The sequence below is a fragment of the Vanacampus margaritifer genome, chromosome 13, assembly GCF_051991255.1.
Source record: "Vanacampus margaritifer isolate UIUO_Vmar chromosome 13, RoL_Vmar_1.0, whole genome shotgun sequence".
Classification (NCBI taxonomy): Eukaryota; Metazoa; Chordata; class Actinopteri; order Syngnathiformes; family Syngnathidae; genus Vanacampus; species Vanacampus margaritifer.
The window spans coordinates 14,639,616-14,658,489 of record NC_135444.1 but is presented as its reverse complement, the minus strand read 5'-3'; the positions used below and the strand labels follow the sequence as shown (position 1 = coordinate 14,658,489).

At 41.3% G+C, this 18,874-nt stretch overlaps 1 protein-coding gene across 8 annotated transcripts in view; it reads left to right on the top strand.

Annotated features, from left to right (window-relative positions):
• The window catches only part of celf5a (cugbp, Elav-like family member 5a), a 271,078-nt gene that overhangs the window by 149,498 nt on the left and 102,706 nt on the right, over positions 1-18,874 (top strand). For all 8 annotated transcript variants that reach the window (XM_077583355.1, XM_077583350.1, XM_077583353.1 and 5 more), the window contains exon 3: positions 3,017-3,065. In XM_077583355.1, the coding sequence (XP_077439481.1) occupies positions 3,017-3,065 (49 nt within the window). The remainder of the gene's footprint in view (positions 1-3,016; positions 3,066-18,874) is intronic.

The window sequence follows — 18,874 nt, the reverse complement described above, 5'->3', positions numbered from 1 at the left end:
GACGGATTTGGCCTCCTCCATCATGCGTCTGAACAAAAAGTCAACCGGCTCCACCGAGGCGTCTTTTGTCCGTGTGACATTTCAAAAGGCGAATCCCAAGATTTACTGTGGATGCGATTCTTGTCTTGAGGATGTTTTTTTGCCGCGGTTCACAGGCGCTTTCTGTTGGCGTACAAGTGCGTTTGACACTGACGCGTTTGACGCCGAAATCTAGCCAACGTTAGTTATTTGGCTCTATGATGGGAAGGATGAACATATAGATCGGGAGGGGAGCTCAAAAGCGCAACCCTCGCAAGCATAACACCCTCCCTGTTTTCCTACAAAGACGTATCCACTGCTAGTTATTATTTACGACGGGTACATTTATGGAATAATTTCTGCAAGGGAAGGTTACTCTCTTCCTCAAGGTGAAAATGGATACGTTTAGCACTTAATGAATAAGGCCCGGGCTTCTCCCCCATATATCAGCATGTTATTAAGACATTTTAAAATCCCATTATGGTGTTTCTCCTTGAACATGTCATGCTTTTATTGGACTGCCCTGTCTTTAAATCTGACCTTTTTCTCAGCCCTGCTTGGAAACTTAACATGATGACAATCAGACAAAATATACACGGAAGGTACAAAATTGTGTCATATGCTTTGAACTGGGATTATTGTTTCAGAATTATAAGAAGCGGGGGTCTATGCATGAGCCTGGCATGCCTTTAGTACCACAAATGCCAATCTGTCTTTTCGCAGTCATCACAGTAACATTTAAAAAATGTTTAAGCCGACTTACAATAATGCCCATGTCAACAACTCACATCCGTAGTAATGGCTTGCTATTAAGGACACTTACGAGCCTGCAGTTTCTCGTTAATGTTTCTCTCTGCTTGTAACAAGGGGCGGCAAGGCAAAAGGATGTGTTTACACACAGCTCACAATGACATCAAAGCATTTGCGGTGACGTTTTTCAAACAAATATGCAAATGGGCCAATTAGCCACCAATTTTCCTCCTGTATGACAGTTCAGGGAAATCAAGTCTCCTTTTCCCTAATACTTTGTTGTCATTTATTTTGTCAAATGTAAATATATATTTTTGCACCCTATGTTTTGTAATGTTCCTGTAAACAGTTGTTGATAATTTTTATTTAAAAAAAAAGAAACAAGTTCCCTATTTCTATTGTGGCGGAGTGTTGCTCATATGCCATAGATGCTCTTCACTGCCCCCTATAGTTTGGGAGAATATTATACTTGGTTTCAAGTTTACAAATTAACACTAGGTAATGCATTAGTTTGTGCGACGGTGTAAGAATATGAGGTCCTGTGGCAGAAGAAAGCATGTACCACCGTATTTACATGTTTTTCATTTGATTTCGATTCGTGGCCAAGAAGTGTTTTTTTTATTTACTATTTTTTTTTTTATTTATGTTTTTAAGTATTTACTGTAAATATTGTGTACGTAATGCAATAACATTTACTTGGCTGCCACCAGCAAAAGCACTATTGATTCAATATCAGCTAGTTTTCTGTCTAAAGAAGGAAACATGACATCTAAAACAGTGTGCGGATTTAGGGCACCATGTCAACTCCCTCTGGTAGATACTAGATGCTCACTACAAAACTGGGATTGAAAATTGAGAATCTCTTCCAAATCATTAAATATTGCATTTTGTTTGATATCGTTGACTACAAGAATGATTTGTGACAAAGTGATAAATTGACAGTGCACAAATTATTCATAATTTAGTTACTGGTTTGGTCTGTAACGTTATGAAGGAAGGCAAAAATGTTGCGCAAAAATCATTTGTTTTATTTTGGATTAAAACAAAGATAATCAGGCCGCTTTCATGGAAGAGAAGTTGGTGAATATGTACTGTTGAGGAGCTCAAATTCTGAGCATTTGAAGAATTTTAAATTAAAAAAAGATATTTAAGCAATTCCGCCATTATCCCCAAAAATATTTATTACTTTGATAATCGATTAGTTGTTGACGGATTGATTGTCTCAGTTCACATTGTTGGCAAGGATAGCATTTAGATAGCATCACAGTCAAGGAAATGCTAGTTCTTAAACAACATCATTCTACGCATCTGTACTTCTACTTACGTGCAGCAAGTGAGTACTTTTTCCACCTTTGGTGACGGTTGGAACTTTTACTTATGTTGATCTCGTACAACAAAACAACTACTAAACTAAGTGCAATTTCTGCAGAAATTGCGTTGGAATGCTGAAAGCTGAATGCTAACAGCAGAATGCTAAGCTAAATGCTTATGAAGTAAATTGAAAGATAAATTATGTGAAAATTACAAAGTATTAATTGTAGTTTAAAGATAAATGAATACAAATAACACATGGACCCGGAAGGTGTGAATTTTTGAAGCAAGTTGAAATTTATATGGACTCAATAGCGCCACCTAGGCATGCAGTACCCTCCGTTAATTTTGATGGAAAAGTAAACCGAATGATATCCAATAGAAAAATGCAAAAACAAAAGTGGAACGAATGATATACAAGTGAGGAGAATGAAATGTGCCTAAAATAATAATAAAGAATCCTTTTCAGCATTCCCACAATGAAACATGCGGCAGGAGAACGTGTGAGAGGCCGACAGATTGACACAAAAGCCGTGGCGACGAAGGTGTCTAATCCAGGCAATGCCATTCTTATCGGGTCCAGTGGATTAGAGTGAGCCTCCTCAACATAGAATCCTTCCCAGCCAGACAGGCACTCTCTGGCGGCCCAAGGGCCCGCGATCGATAGGCCCCGATTGATCCTCCTCTTGCTCGTCCTGATGCGGGATTCACCTTTATTAGGGCTGCTTCTTCTCTTCCTCACTCAATCTCCCCCCTTCAACCTCTCACTAAGACTGCCTTTGCAGGCTCTCCAGGCAGCTTCAGTGGACAAACAAATAGTGTCAATGACACGTTGATCTGTATTCGAACAAAGTTATTAAAATGCACGACAGGATGTTAAAACCGTTGGATTGGACCAATAGCACTAACATTGTCTTTGCTTTTCTTTTTTGTACAGATGACTCGCCCCATTCAGGTGAAACCGGCCGACAGTGAGAGCCGTGGAGGTAAGCACCTACTTTTTGACCTCAGCAAGTTTTTTTTTGCTGTTTGTTTGATTGGGTGGGCAGAATTAGGCGGCCTTAAGATTGGTCATGCCTTTTTTGGAAAAGGAACATAGCATTCAGGTAGAAGATGTGACAGTGGTAACCAGTGGTTAGATCAAGCAGATTTTGATTTTAACCAAACTTGGTGTACTCGTTGATAGTGACGGCACAACACTAAATCTCACATTTGAGGTCAATGAGAGCAGGGATTTAAGAGCTACGGCCCGCTGAATGTTCACATTTTTTCATAAAAAGGGGCGTGGCCGTCTTGCTTTGAACCCTTCTATCTCCGGAATTGTTGGGTCAAGCTTCAAGTCAAAATTTGCTTGGTTAAAATGTTTAGATTTTTTTGACCCATATTTGTTCTTCCGCTCTATTTAGTTGTCAATATTGTTAAAATAGTCCATTTTATTTAGTTTTTAAGTCTGCCTTCACCTGCCCTGAACAGCAAGATATAGCAGTATGTGGAATTATTTCACAATGTGCTTGTACAAATATAGGCTGTTGTTGTGTAAATTGGTGTTGATACTTTGGTGCCTAATTAGGATTATTCGGCCTTGGCGAAGTTTAGTCTACTGTTTGACATTCAAGTTATTGGCACATTTTCGGCATCTGGGCTAATTCCTTTCACACTTTCCCTCTGATCTAGTCTGCTCCCATAGGACAATTTTTGTGTTTACTTAATCTGATTTGAAGTGTGTTATATTTTAACTCAGTCCTTATCTACTAAATTGAAAAGACCAAAAAAAAAAAGCATCAACATCCATATTTAACACAAGCCAAAATGGAATCCATGTAATCTTTCTTTGGGTGCTTGTTTCATACATTTATAACAGAAAATGTCCCTTTTTTGGGGTTAGTAATGCATGAAAACCCACTGAGATCCACATCGCGCTCGCGCCCCGCAATGAGGTCGTAAAGAATTAAAGAGTCTGTCTTATTGCGGCGATGTGAGGCTGCGATGGGCTTTTCCTGTTGACCGACCCTCTCTTCCTGTTCCCTATGCCAAGTGAATTATTATCGTCGTGCTGTGAATTAGATGGTGATTACGCTCAATAGTGGAGTTATGGCCGTGCAAGGTGCCCAGTTTAAAACCCTTGCGCCTCTCAGGTTGTGTGTGTGTGCCTTCGAAAACATGAGCGTAAACAGCGCAGAGGGAGGAGGTTTTGGAGGAGGGGGTTGGGGGGGGGGGGGGTGCATACAGCTTGGCAAACAATCAATAAATTTGCAGGGCGCTCGCCAAGATCCTCATTACTCGGGCTTAATTCTGTCGCCTTTGATCGCTCCTGTTTTTGGAGGAATGTATTTACTCCCAGGCGCGCATATATGTTAATGGAATGAGGAGGCGTCCTTCAAGAAGTTGAGAAACATTGCTGTTTTGTTTGCCCCCCCACGCCCCCCCTTGCATACATCTCTTGAACATAACAGTCTTCTTTTGTTGTTTTAAAAAAAGGAACAATGTTTTTGAGGCAGCGAGAGAGAAAGCGAGAGAGAAGTTTGCAGGTGAAAAAGAGGCGGGATAGAAATGCACGAGCGATGCCAAAGCGCATACGGCTGCCGCGTTGCACTTCTGAGGCTTTACCTCAAAACCTCTGCCGATTTGGTGTGAATTAGGATGGCTGGCCACTTGGCTGCCTGTCAAACAAGGCTTCAAAGGACAGGACAACCCGGTAGAGAGTTGTTGGGAAGGCCAATAAATCTCACAGAGAAACTGCCTCCGTTGCTTCCTTGCTTCCTTACCTTCACTCACCGTGTAATAGGAGTGATTAGACAAGCCAAAGATTGATGTCCCCTATAGCTCCATCGATTTAGCCATTGTGCTGCTGTGTGTCCACATTAACAATGACACTCAGCTGCCTCTTTACTTGCTCGCGAGCGGCCGCTTTGAGAGTTCCCATGACGCGACGGTCAGTCAGTGCGGTGTCCACTTACTGACCGGCCTGAAGACCCCGCTGAGGAAGGAACGAGCGCCGGGGGCAGACCTGAGGGTTGCATATCATCTTAAATGAACAAGTCAGAGTGGCGCCGCAGGGACCATCAACTGTAATGAGCCACGGACTGCCGAAATGGCCCAAATCCTGACTTGGGTACTTTCTGACATCGTGGAAGGATTCCGAGGGTCTAGTTGGAAAGCTCACCTCTAAAAATGTAGGAGTGGAAAGTGTCTTTGTATGGCCTTTGGTTAGTATGGATCCATGGCCTGCCTTTTTTCAAAAGGCTTTTCCGATAGTAACTAACAGTGGAGATCTAAAATGAGCAAAATCCAAACTTTTATACTTCCCAATATTGTAGAAGGATGCAGGTTGTATAGTATGAAAATTCATCCCTGAATATGTTGGGGTGGAAATTCTCCTCAAAAGTTATATCTAACGGTACACTTCAAAACAGACCCAACTTTTTGGGGCATAAAATTGTGTCGGTCCCTTTTTTTTTTTTTTACTCAAATTGGGTTATTTTTTACCCAACTGTTTTAGGCTGTAGAGTGTATGTATATTATGCATCACTCTTGGGTTGAAACTGGACAGATGCACTACAGTCAATTTGACCCAACTTTCTCACATTTTTGGGTTTGTTTTTTTACAAACGGACTCAATCTTCTTTGGTTGTTTTTATACCAAATGATCCAATTGTTGGGGTTATTTTGTGCAAAGCAACCCAGAAAGTTGAATCAAATTGACCCAGTAGTGGATTGGCCCAACAACTGTTTTTAGAGTGTTAAGGATCCGTGGACATCCAAAGAGGCAAAGCTCATGCGCTCCTATAAATGTGGGGTTGTAAGTATAATTTATGCTTGTATGGCATTCCATCTAAATATTTTTTGTAACTGTAAGGGACAAAATCAACCCTCTGACACTTTCCCGACATGGAAAGATGCAGACTGTGACACACGTTGGTTTTATTCACTTTCCAGTCTTGTGCTCAATTGCTTATACGGAAGTAGCACTTCTGTGTCGACCAATCACCGGACCGCATTTTGTCAAGATCCACCATACTTAAGTGAACAACACCGATCATCATCGAGATCATAGAAATCCGATCACAATATTTTACCATTGATGCTGATGTCACAACATTAAAAGAACATCACTTGCGTGTGACTTCCTTGTTGTAGTTTTTGAGATCGGTCTTGGTCTTGAAACGGCTCTCGACCTCCAAAAGTCTTAGTCCTGTTTTTGTCTGGACTTCCAAAAGTCTTGATATTGTCTTATTCTCGACCTCCAAAAGTTTTGGCCTTGTCTCAGTCTCAATATTCTGTAGTTGATAATGTTTTGGTTTTGGTTAGCGTGGCCATGACTACCCTGCAGAAGCTTATGCTTATGTGAGACTGTCGATACTCCTCATGGCCTACTTTAGGATGCCTTAGCCTTGCTGTTCAAAAGTATGTAGATGTGTTTTTTTCGCTATAAGCTAGTCTTTTCTTAGAGGTCAGGAGGCAAAAAATGACCTGTAAAGACAGATCCTCGTCGGATTTTTGTGTGTGTGATTTGATTCTATCGGCTTTCAGTTAGCAGCATTTTCTGACACTAAGGAAGTGCTGAATTAATTACATCCTATGTGCACTTGAGGGTGAGACACCAGGGATCGAAGCCGTCTGGCCTCCTCTCCATGGGCCACTCTTCTGGTCCAATAGGGGCCAACTATTCCTCAGTGCATCACGTTATACTAATTAGTGCCATAATCTCATTAAGGGGAGGAAAGTTGAGAGCACCTTCATTAGGGAAGACCTTTCCACTGTGCTTTTTATACCTGCTGGACTTCGGCTCCTCCAGGACGTCTCAGAAGCCAGACCACACAGGCCATAAGGCTTCTCCGCTTAGCGATGCATTTAAAAGTGAACCAGCCTGTCGTCAGGCATCAAATAGAACCAACAATACGTGCTTAGGATGAAAGCAAAACTCTTTCAACAAAGTCCCCTTAATATTTCATCGCCCCAAGACATTTAATTCAAACAGAGCTGTTTTCATTCTGGGGGATCCCCCTGGCTTCCCCTTAATCTGACACCAAAAAACAAACTGGTGAACCGCGTAGCGCTACACAGACGCCTCAGAGTGCGCTGTCTCCTACAAAATCAAAGGGAAAATGTACGCTAGAGTAAATTCATCCAAACACTCTGTCAGCCCCTGCTGCTGCTTAACAAAGACACACTGTGAAATGAATATTAATGGCCAATCACCTACCTAATCTAGCAGAACAACAGACGTTTCACATTGAGCCGCCATCGTTGCATGCGTCGCCGCCACCAATGACACGAACCATCGAGGGGCGCTGTTGTTTTGTGGGTGGGGTGAGTTAGAGTGGGAGTGCTGCAAGGAGGCAAGAGGGACCTGCCTCACCCGTTTTCTCCTCAGATGGACATGAACTAGATTGATTTTCCATCACACGTGGCACTGACGACCGGCACTGACTGCTGCTGATATTTCAGTTTTGAAAGGCTGTTCAGAGCCTCCTCAGAGAGATCGGCGTCCGCACCCTCGAGAAATCAGCTTCAGCCGCTTTGATTTCCCCCTAAACGCTCTGCTCTCCACCATCACTATCCCACCCCGTCCTTGCATCGAGACCTTTTGATTAGATTGTCTTGTTTTCACATCTTGTTTTAGTCCAGTCAGTTTCTCTTATCTTGCAAATGACGATTAGATGATCATGTTTTGTGGTCAAAATGTGACAGATAATGGTGACCACAGTCAGAAAATGAGTAAAAGAAGCCAGCAGTGTGTGTCTCACTTGCCTCATGTGAAATACAAAGCGCAAGTGCTCATTAAAACTTCTCATGTATTTGTTGTACCAACAGCCCCTGAGAGTTTTAAGATGAAAGTATAGGGGTACACCAATGTTTTGTGGAAAACACTACTTCACTTTTATATTTTTATGCAGGATCGTGAGTGATCGGCGGTAACAATGAATACACAGAGACTGATATACTGTGCTAGAATAATGGTGCCTTTTATTCCCCGCAAACAGCAATCAACACACTTCAACGCTAAGCAGCATAATATGATCATCATCAGCGCTTACCTTGACACTAGACGGTCCGGGTAGAACAAGCTGCAAAACGGCTGGGCAATGGTACGTATTCCACAGCTGACTCTGCCCGGACCGTGTGCCGCTCCGTCTTTTATTCGTTAACAAAAAGTTGTGAGCGTGAGAAACCTAGCTGGCCAAGCCCTCTCCCAGGCACCCTCGAAAACATGTTTGCGAAGCAGGGAGGACTGTAGTATAAACAAGGCATTCACTCCCAGGCTGATTCCGCCCTTTGTTTACAAATTGTTGGGCACCTGGATTCGTACAACAGTTCAGGACAACAACATATCCTTATATAAGAGGTTACATGAGGACATATCAAACCATGGTTATTTTCCCTTCAACCAATCACAATTTTCCGGCCGATCACCGATCCCCGATCTTTTAAAAAGCCGATCCCGATTTTTTATTTTTTTTATAACAGGCAGCATACACCTTCAGTGTTCCAATCTTGTTTTGTTAGAAAACATTGAACAATACCTGTGAAATAATACAAACATGTTGTTTTATCTGTGCATGAAGTAGTTCTATCAAATAAAAATGAAAATCCTCTTAGTCATCTCAGCAGAACAGGACAGTGGCTGACTTTTTCAGACCTCTGAGGAGGGAGATGAGATTTGTGGACAAGAACGGTTTATTTTTAAGAGATCGGCCGATTCCCCAAAATCAAGGAAATAGGCGCCGATAAATCGGCCGGCCATTCGATCGGTGCACCCCCATTAAAGGTTTGTAAAAAAAGTTTACAAGTACGCATAGCCAGTTTGACCAGGTCAGATCAGAAACTGGGCCTGGAAGAGTACAGATACACGTGTTTCTCAAATTTACCAAATGCACAAAATCATGTGTCAGCAATTTGGTAAAGAAAACTTCCTGGAAATTAACCTTTTTTTCCTGTGTGGAAGAGCAGCACACATTTAGAAAACCCACAAAGGCAGTAGGAGAACTTTCAACCAGCACACAGAAAGGCCCAAAATTTAAAGGGGTTCAAAACGGAACGGAATTGTGTTGTTGCTGTGGACTGTCATGAGTCGGATGTCCTCAAGAGTCTTAGGGTTGTTCTTACAAAGTATAATTAAATGTCTTCATAGGATTTCTGGCTGAGCAAATGTGTCACGATTATCAGTTGATCAGAAGAGGTAAAACAAAAACAAACAAAAAAACAATAAATTGTGACCTTTAAAGGTGCATGTATTAACTTTTGTCCACTGTTAAGATGTCTTGAAAATCACTCACCAATACCCATAGAGAAATTAAACTGAAGTTATAATAATAAGAAAAAAACGTTTAGATGATATTCCTTGACCATTTGGACAAGTGTGTGAGAATTGCTACAGATTGAACACTGTATGTATAAAGGATCTGCAGCTACTGTTTTGACCATTTATCCCAACTTCCTTGGCTATATTTTGTGTGAAATCATTAGGCGTATTTGTTTTGACATTGTGAAAATTACATTTTAAGGTAATCTGGATTTTGCGCAGTCAAGATAAGGAACAAATACAGTAACTATCAACCTGATGTTGAACCTCAGCTACTTTTCACCGTCTTTCATGATTGGTCAGATGTCCTCAGGAGTCTTAGGGATGGAAGAGAATGATGATTCTTGACAGTCTTGACTGTTTGAAAATTGCCACAAGTAGCAGACTACAAGAACTGAAGTTACCATTGAGCTTGGTTTCTATCTTTTATATTGAATCATTTGGTCTCTTTTTCAAGGCATAGAAAAAGTAGTTTGTGACCTGACATTGAACCTCATCCATCTTTCCCCAAAAATGTTGCTTCAGATTTCTTACGGATCACTGTTTAGAATGATGATCGTTGACAGTCTGGGGGGAAAAAAGTCCACTAGTTACTATATATGCGGTTCATCCTCATCCAGACAAGAAATATACCGGCTGAATATCAGCTATCTTTCTACTCCGTCTTTCTCATATATAATTCAAAATAATCAAGATTTAAGCCAAAGGATGGTTCAATGAGGAGAGAGGAGGAGCATGGTCTCTGTCAGCTGAGGCTCAGTTGGTTTTCCAGCAGGCTTGCTGAGGACAGCCGGAGCCGCGGCCTGGATTAGAAACAGGTGCTGGCATTATCGAGACATGCCTGCCACCCACTCAGCCGCCCACACAAACAGGAAAACGTATCGTACATCTCAGATGGAGGGTGGTTGCATTACACAGTAATGTAATCGTGTTCAGTATCAGGAATGTATTGTGAATAATACAGACTAGTATCTGTGTTAAGTTTTGTAAGCCAATGAGCAGCGTTCTATTGTGTTTGTGTGTTTACCCCAACTGAAGGACAACGAATTGTTTTGTTTCTCTCGAGTGCACTGAGATGTGACGGAAGAACGAGCGGGAGAAGCAGAGCGGGATCCAATAAGTTAAAATGTAGAGCGAGTACAAGGGGGGGCTGGGGAGGAAAAAAAGGAGCCTCTAGATTGAGAGAGCACCAGGCTACATGCTCGATTGCTGTTCAGCGCTCTGTTTTTTGATGATGAATTTATCTGGCATAAAAGACAACAGAGTGGTCCATGTATTAAACATCAGTGGTGTTCTCCTTTCTTAGAGAGACAAAGCTCAGTAATGAAGCAGGCAGGAAGGCCTCTAAGCTCCACTGATCTCCCCACCGGTGGAGAGGCAGAGGGATGGCTGGAAGAAAAAAGAAAGAATGACAAAAAAGACAGATTGGCGAGAGTAGAGAGGCGAAGGAGGAGAATTTGTTCCGAGACATTGAGATTGAGAAAGATGGAGAGCAAAATAAAGCGAAGAAAAGTGTGGCTGAAACACCAACCGAGGAGGTGGGGTGGTAGGCGGGGGAGGGGGGGCAAAAAGCAAAATGCTGAACAGGAGTTCTTCTCCCTTTGGACACAAGAAAACTATAGATTACCAGTCACAATGTGCTTGGCTGGGCACAAATGGAGAGATTCCAAATAACAGGGAGCATGTTCAGAGGTTGTCAGGATCAGGCCGAGCTAATCCTAATGCCAAGGCAGGCGGCGGACCCTTCGTCCAAATCCCCTCTGATACTGATACACAGAAACAATAGTCAAACAGGACCGGAGAAGTCTGATAACTCCAACGAACAGTCCCAGGATGTTCAGCTCATTTAATCTCTTTCTCCACTTGACACTTTGTCACTGATTTACTCGTTTATTGACTCATTTCCATTGCCAAAATCAGGTCCTGATCTACGGCATACATTTTGTAGTACCTTGTTGGTTGGGGTTTCCTAGAGGGCTTCATGGATGATATAAACCACTGCCACAAGAACGGACAGAAATAAGAACGTAAACAAGCTTGCTGACGTTAGCTTACCCTGTCAACTCCAGGTCTGGATTCAGCATTGTTATAATCCACAGTCTCCATTTTGCATCTGTTTTCCGGCTGCTGTCAGACCTCTCTCAAATAAAATGACTTAGTCGGATCCTTTAATTTGATTATACTAATTTAGGTAGCATAATAACAACATATAAACCAGATCTTTTGCGAGGGCGGTATACACGTATACCCTGAATTATAAGGACATTAGTGCAAGTGGTTACATCAAAATGAGTGGCATAAGTAGTAAATCCCAGCACTTAATGTTTTTACTCGGAGTCTGGTATTTGTACTAGCGAGCAAACTTGTCTTGCTGTCTTGTCTTAATCACTCTTCTATTGGTTTTAGGGCGCATTCGGAAAGTCCGTGCACTACACTAAGAGTATGTTCGAGAGGCAAAGAGTACTCAACTCCCATTAATTTACGAACACACCAGTGTGTTGTGTTAGCAAGACTACTACAGTAATTTCTGGACTATAAGCGGCTACTTTTTTCACTTGCATTCGACCCTGCAACCAATACAAAGGTGCGGCTTATCCATCAGATCAAAAGGGAAGGAAGCGCAAGAGCGTCAGGCAGAGCAAAACAAACCAAGTGAGCCCAAATACAGTAGGAGAGACAGAACGAGAGCGATTTACGGCTTCATTATGGAAAAGTAGTGGGAACCCGGTGCAGTAACATTAAAACACCTGCGGCTTACAGTCGGGTGCGGCTTATATATGCAACAAACTCCAGTATTCCCCCAAATTTAGCTAGTGCGGCTTATAGTCGGGTGCACCTTATAGTCCAGAAATGGCTGTACTTGTGTTTTTTGTGGTGACAGTGGCTGTTGCGTAAATGCACAAAAATGTCAATGTTAGCTACCCTAACCACTACCTTAAGAAAAGCCCCAGACATAGCGCCACTAAACCACAAATTCCGAAAAACTTACCAATTTGAGAAGTATCCACAATACACAATTGGTGAATAACGTTTATATCCCCCGTTAGGCCACAACCCTCGCATCTCGTTCATACAATTTCCGTCTGTGTCCAAAGTCGTAGCGCCTATTGCTCGCACCAGCGCTCCATTTTTAGTGGACTCTGAATTTCAGCATTTGGCTAGCAAACGTATATTGTTTGAGAGTCTTTCATTTTTTTGGGAGTTACTGCTTGTCTAAAATAACGATCGAGCAATGAGACAATTCTCCAGTTAGCGCATATGCAGACTTGTGTGCACTACCTCCCAGTCACTTTATTTCAAGGCGTAATGCTGTAAGACGGACAAGGTTGTTTTTAAATGTTAAGCACGTTCTATTCATTGGCTTCTAAAGTCATTCGGCTTGTAAACAAATGCACATTTACCATTTTACGTTCTTATTTACCACATTGGCTTTAAAGTAAATTGCACTTTACATCTGTAGCTAAAGCCCTGGAGGTAGTGAAAAACTTTAGGCTATAAGAGAAGTCATTTGAGTTAAAGTAAAGTTGCAAGTCTTTCATGTGTCTTGCCGAGGAGGGGAGGGGTGGTGGTGGTAGGGGGCTGGGGGGGTGTTAGTGCAGGTGAAGTACTGTAGATGTAAAATCAGGAGAGCAGCAGACAGAGCGGCCGGGATGATGAAATCATTTCTGCAGGGATGTGCGTTGCTCCCGAGGCTAAGATTGTGCTGAGGCTGTAAGAGTTATGCAGAGTCAGTGGAAGGAGTCGCGCGCGATTCGCTAATACACCGGCGAGGTGGAGATCAATTAGCCTTATCTAACAAACTACTAATGATAATGCCAACGCTAAACTTGCTGACACGGCCAAGAACAACAAGAGAAAGCAGAGTGATGATGTCATGAGTTTAGTAAGTGGCTCGGTGCAGTATTCTGTACTTTTTTCCTTTATTGTTTTCTCTCTCAAGCCAATACAGGGAAACATCCATAGTGGAGCAAAGTCTGCTCGGTGATGCCAGTTGACTTCCAAGTTGAGGAAATAATGTATCGTGAATTCCTTTGTAGTAGGGCACCATTATTAACTTTACAGGCAATGTTTGAAGAAACATTTTATTATATAATAAACCTAATTAAAACAAAAAAGATGCAGGCTTATTAACATTCATGTTACGCTAGTCATCAGCCATTGCACTTTAACCTACATGTTATTATCACAAGATTTGCTTGATTTCTATTCATGACGTGTGCAAACGCAGCCAACAACGAGGCATTCTATTGCAACCACGCCAGTGGATTATCCAAATGAAATATGCATTGTCAGAGTGTTGGCATGGTTAGCGAACTGCATGTCACAATCTCTGACGCGAACAAAGGTGCTCAAGTTGTTCTATTGCGGGGGAGGGGTGAGTCCTGTCAGACTCCGAAGTGCATCATGTGGCGACGTTTTAACCACAGCTTAAAAAATAAATAAAATAAAATCAGGAACATTTAACTCATTTACTCCCAGCCATTTTCACTGAAGCAACCCCTTTTGCTCCAAGCTGTTTGACTGGATTTTGACAGTTTTTGCAAGGCCCACAGAATATTGCTATAAAAACATGGAACCTACCAAAAGAAAGATTAGAGTCCCTTCTTTCATCAGAATTTTTTTTTATTTGTATCTGTTTCCATTTTGCAGCAATTAGCATTAGAATATAGCCAAGTTTCATCATTATTCACAAACCTGTTCAAAACACTGGGGAAAAGAGCTTTTTGCAACATGGCCCTGGTTGATCTTTTATACTCTGCTGCCACCTGCTGGTCGTTTTTTGTAATAACTACCATTGCTTTAAGTGACCTTTTCAGGTCAGAGGCTGCATCAAAGCCTCCTGTATGCTCTAGCATAACTAAAAACCATAAATATGTTTTTGGGACCATGGCAATGTTTAAAATAGAACGTTTTTATACGTTTTTGGGAGCAAATTATTTAAATGTGAAAAATACTTTACTACAGTTTTCAGTCAATAATTATTTCAAATAATATTATTTTAAAGTAAATCTCGGCCAAAAGTAACAGACAGGGGAAAACACAGATACAGGGCATGTCCGAGTTGTAAACAAAAGAGTGGTACAAAAAAAATGGCTGACATGTTCACAATGCAGTGAGTCATGGCTACACATTACCAAGCCCTACAAGAAAGCATTCGTTAAATCATATGCATGGGATACTTTGTGTGAGCGCTCAATTCCAGGAAATGACTGGCTGAGTTGTGCGGGCAGGCATATGGCTGTAAGGTAAACTGCGCGGATGCATGAAAACTGGGACAAAATAAAAACATCATCAAAAGCCAAATCGAACTGAAAGTAGGGCATATGAAAATTGAGGTTCCACTGTAGTAAACAGGACCACTTAGGGGGTGTTTGATTTGAGAGGTTCTACTGTACGGCATACATGATTAGCACACACAAATGCAAGCAGCAGAAGGTGTCACGTGATAAAACGCATTTTAAAAAACAGTGGGTAAAGTTAACAACCGTTTTCACATTTTAAGGTTAATGATTTTTTTTTTGTTGCTTGATATGATTTCATGATACACAAATGTTGCCATTATCACTTTTCCCTTCTGCGCTTGTTTATGAATAGGAAATCTTTTTTTTTTTATCTTGGTGACTGTCTCCTTGTGCATCAGCAAAGGTTATCCTTGTACACAGAAAGGAAAGGTCAGGAATCATGTTTAGTTTTCCTTCTGCCGGGCGGTAACAACCGTTCGGAGACCGCCTTGGAGCAGGAATACAAGCAGCCAGCAAGAAAGCGGGCATGCGGGGCCGGTCGGGCCGGGGATGGCGGGCGGCGCTGGAAGGAAGCGAGGCGAGGACGGGCGGCGGCAAGGTTATCCAGTCAGCCGCTGCCTCTCAGCCCCTCCGCTGTCACCCTTAATAACACCCTCTCCCTTATCACCCCGACAATCACCTTGAGAAACAAACTCCTCCTTCAAAGACGACGGCGGGATGAGACGATGGGCTGCGCGGGCCGGGTCGTCCCGTTGTTTCCATTACGGCCGTCCAAACTCTTTGGGGACAAACAGTGTGTGGATCAATTTGGGGCTCAATTCTGGTCACTTTATCATTCTATTTTTTTCTCGCTCTCTTGTTCTCTGTGAACCCCTTAAACACGACAAAGAACGGAATTGATGTGCAGCAGTTGTGACAACAATGGATGTCGCTATTCTGCGCCATGGGCCGCAGTGCACTTTTGTGAAATGGGTTTGAAAAACAATTGATGATGGAAGAGCCCCACTTATGTCTGTCTGCCTATTTGGCCAGCTGCCTGTCCATCGACTTTGACTTTTATCTAGCATCTAGCTGGCTAGCAACATAAATGTAGCTAGCTGTAGCAGGGTAGTTAGTCAGTATCTATCTATCGATCTATCTATCTATCTATCTATCTATCTATCTATCTATCTATCTATCTATCTATCTATCTATCTATCTATCTATCTATCTATCTATCTATCTATCTATCTATCTATCTATCTATCCAGCTACAGCTAAATAGCTAGCTTGCTAGTTACTGTATCTATCTACAGTATCTATCTGCAATATCAATCTATCTAGATAGCTAGCTGTCTTGCTAGCTACAGCATCTCTCTCTCTCTCTCTCTCTCTCTTTCTCTCTTTCTCTATCCATCTGTCCGTCCATCCATCCATCCATCCATCCATCCATCCATCCATCTATCCATCTATCTATCTATCTATCTATCTATCCATCTATCCATCTATCCATCTATCCATCTATCTATCTATCTATCTATCTATCTATCTATCTATCTATCTATCTATCTATCTATCTATCTACGCAGCTAGCCACAGCTAAATAGCTAGCTTGCTAGTTACTGTATCTATCTGCAATATCTATCTGCAATATCAATCTATCTAGATAGCTAGCTACAGCATCTCTATCTATCTATCTATCTATCTATCTATCTATCTATCTATCTATCTATCTATCTATCTATCTATCTATCTATCTATCTATCTATCTATCTATCTATCCAGCTACAGCTAAATAGCTAGCTTGCTAGTTACTGTATCTATCTACAGTATCTATCTGCAATATCAATCTATCTAGATAGCTAGCTGTCTTGCTAGCTACAGCATCTCTCTCTCTCTCTCTCTCTCTCTCTTTCTCTCTTTCTCTATCCATCTGTCCGTCCATCCATCCATCCATCCATCCATCCATCCATCCATCCATCTATCTATCTATCTATCTATCTATCTATCTATCTATCTATCTATCTATCTATCTATCTATCTATCTATCTATCTATCTATCTATCTATCTACGCAGCTAGCCACAGCTAAATTGCTAGCTTGGTAGTTACTGTATCTATCTACAGTATCTATCTGCAATATCAATCTATCTAGATAGCTAGCTGTCTTGCTAGCTACAGCATCTATCCATCCATCTAGCCATCCTATGTGGTGACAAAAAAAAAAAAAATTCTCACATGAAATTCTTGTGAAGGAAATGTACCGGCATTAGATAATGTCTTTACAGTGGGTGAAGCAACTTTCATATGCTTTTATGCTTCTTCTTTTTTTAAGGGACTGGGAACAATTGTTGTTTTTTTTATCACGAGAGATCAGTGTGACAGCAATTGGCATGTTAGTCAATAGACCTTGTGGACTGCATTCTTTGCACCTGCTCAGTAAAATCTCCTGTCTATCTTGCATGGAATGAATTAGAACAATAACTTTGTTTCCCAGTGTTTAATCCAGTTACATCCCCCAAATCTGGATTTGTTTGCGGCCGCAGCATCGTATTTTTCCTGAAAATTAGAATAGAATTCCGCAGGGGGTTCGAGTCTCCCACTGCATATGAAATGGTATTTAAAAATAAAACCTTGTTCTCATTATATTGTCTTTTATTCAAATACGTTTGCAATACAATATTGCTGATTAGTTGGTCACATTTGTGTAAAAACTAATGGAAAGCTGATTGTGTGTGCGTATACCATGTGTGCGTGTGTTCTCTTTTGGCTGATTGGAGCTGACCTGGAGGAGGTCAAACAAGGGCTCTGATTGGACGTCGTGGCCCAGGCAACCTCTGCCAAATCGCCGCAATCACCCGTTTGTGCCTTCTCGCTGCTTAATGACTCCACTTTATAAGAAAGTGGAGTGAACGAGTAGTGTCAAGCACACACACACACACACACACACGCGCACACACTCATGACGAGGTCACGGCAAAAGCCTGACAGCAGGTCCACCAACAAATGGCAAGACATGAAAGCACACTAGTGCTGTCATTATCGAATATTTTTTTTTTAGAATCGATTAATCTATCGATTATTCAATTGATTAATCGACTAATCCGATTCATTCTAATTTTGCATTTAAGTGTATTATAAAAGCATTTTTTTTTCTCCGATTACTGTTTATTAACCAGTGATTGGTGTTTATTTCGTACTTCGTGTTTGTATAGTGATGTCGTACTCTGTTACCGCTTCGGTCATTGTTTTCCAAAGTAAAAACAGATGTTTGCAAATGTCTTATTTTTATTAAACACAGAAGATGATCAGTTTTCTTTCATGAAGGACTACAGAAATCAGTGAACAATTACATGTTGAAATGCTAAAATCAGAGGATTTGGACAATTTTCAATAAAAAAAATGGCTCCAAATGATTAGTAGATAGTTGTCGATTAATTTGATAATCGATTACTGATCAATTTTCACAGCTCACACACGTGCATAAATATGACAAGCAGCTACTTCAAATGTAAATGTACCTCTGCCTCATTTGATACAAATTACTTATTTACATATCTATACAATTCATATCAAAAGTCTACACACCCCTGTTTAAATAGCACAGTTTTGTGATAGAAAAAATGAGACCAGGAAAATTTTTTTCAAAGCTTTTCCCACTATTACTGTGAACTACAACTTAACCTCAAACTTTTTCGAGAGGGAAAATAAAAATGAACAACTGAAATAATGTTGCACAAGTGTGCACACCCTCTTATAACTGGGTATGTGTCTGTGTTTAGAATCAACCCCGGCACAATCAAGTTTTTTTTTTTTTTTTTTGCAGAACAGACTTTAAATGCTGTTTTTGTTCAAACATTATGCAGTATTGTCTCTAACCGCTAAATCTGCGATCTGCATGTTTTGTTTCTACATTACACCAAACAGATGGTTAATTGGATATTTTTGAGAGTGGCTTCAGAATGTCAGGCGGGCCCAGTGGTAGCGGATTGCGTCTGATCCGCTGTGGGCAGAATTCACTGGCCTAATTGTGAGACCTTTGCCCACTGCGCTCCATGTGGAAAGAACATGTCCTGTGTGTTCACGACGAGAGGCCAAAGAGCATCAAGAGCCGCTTTCCACTCAAACTGACAAGAGATGATGACAAAAAATATGTGTAGCCTTTACACAAACTGCATGTTTTCATGCACAAAAATGATAAACTCTCCGCTGAATTGTTGTGTTGTGCAGACTGTTAGATCACACAACAAGAGACAAATAGTGTTTTGGAA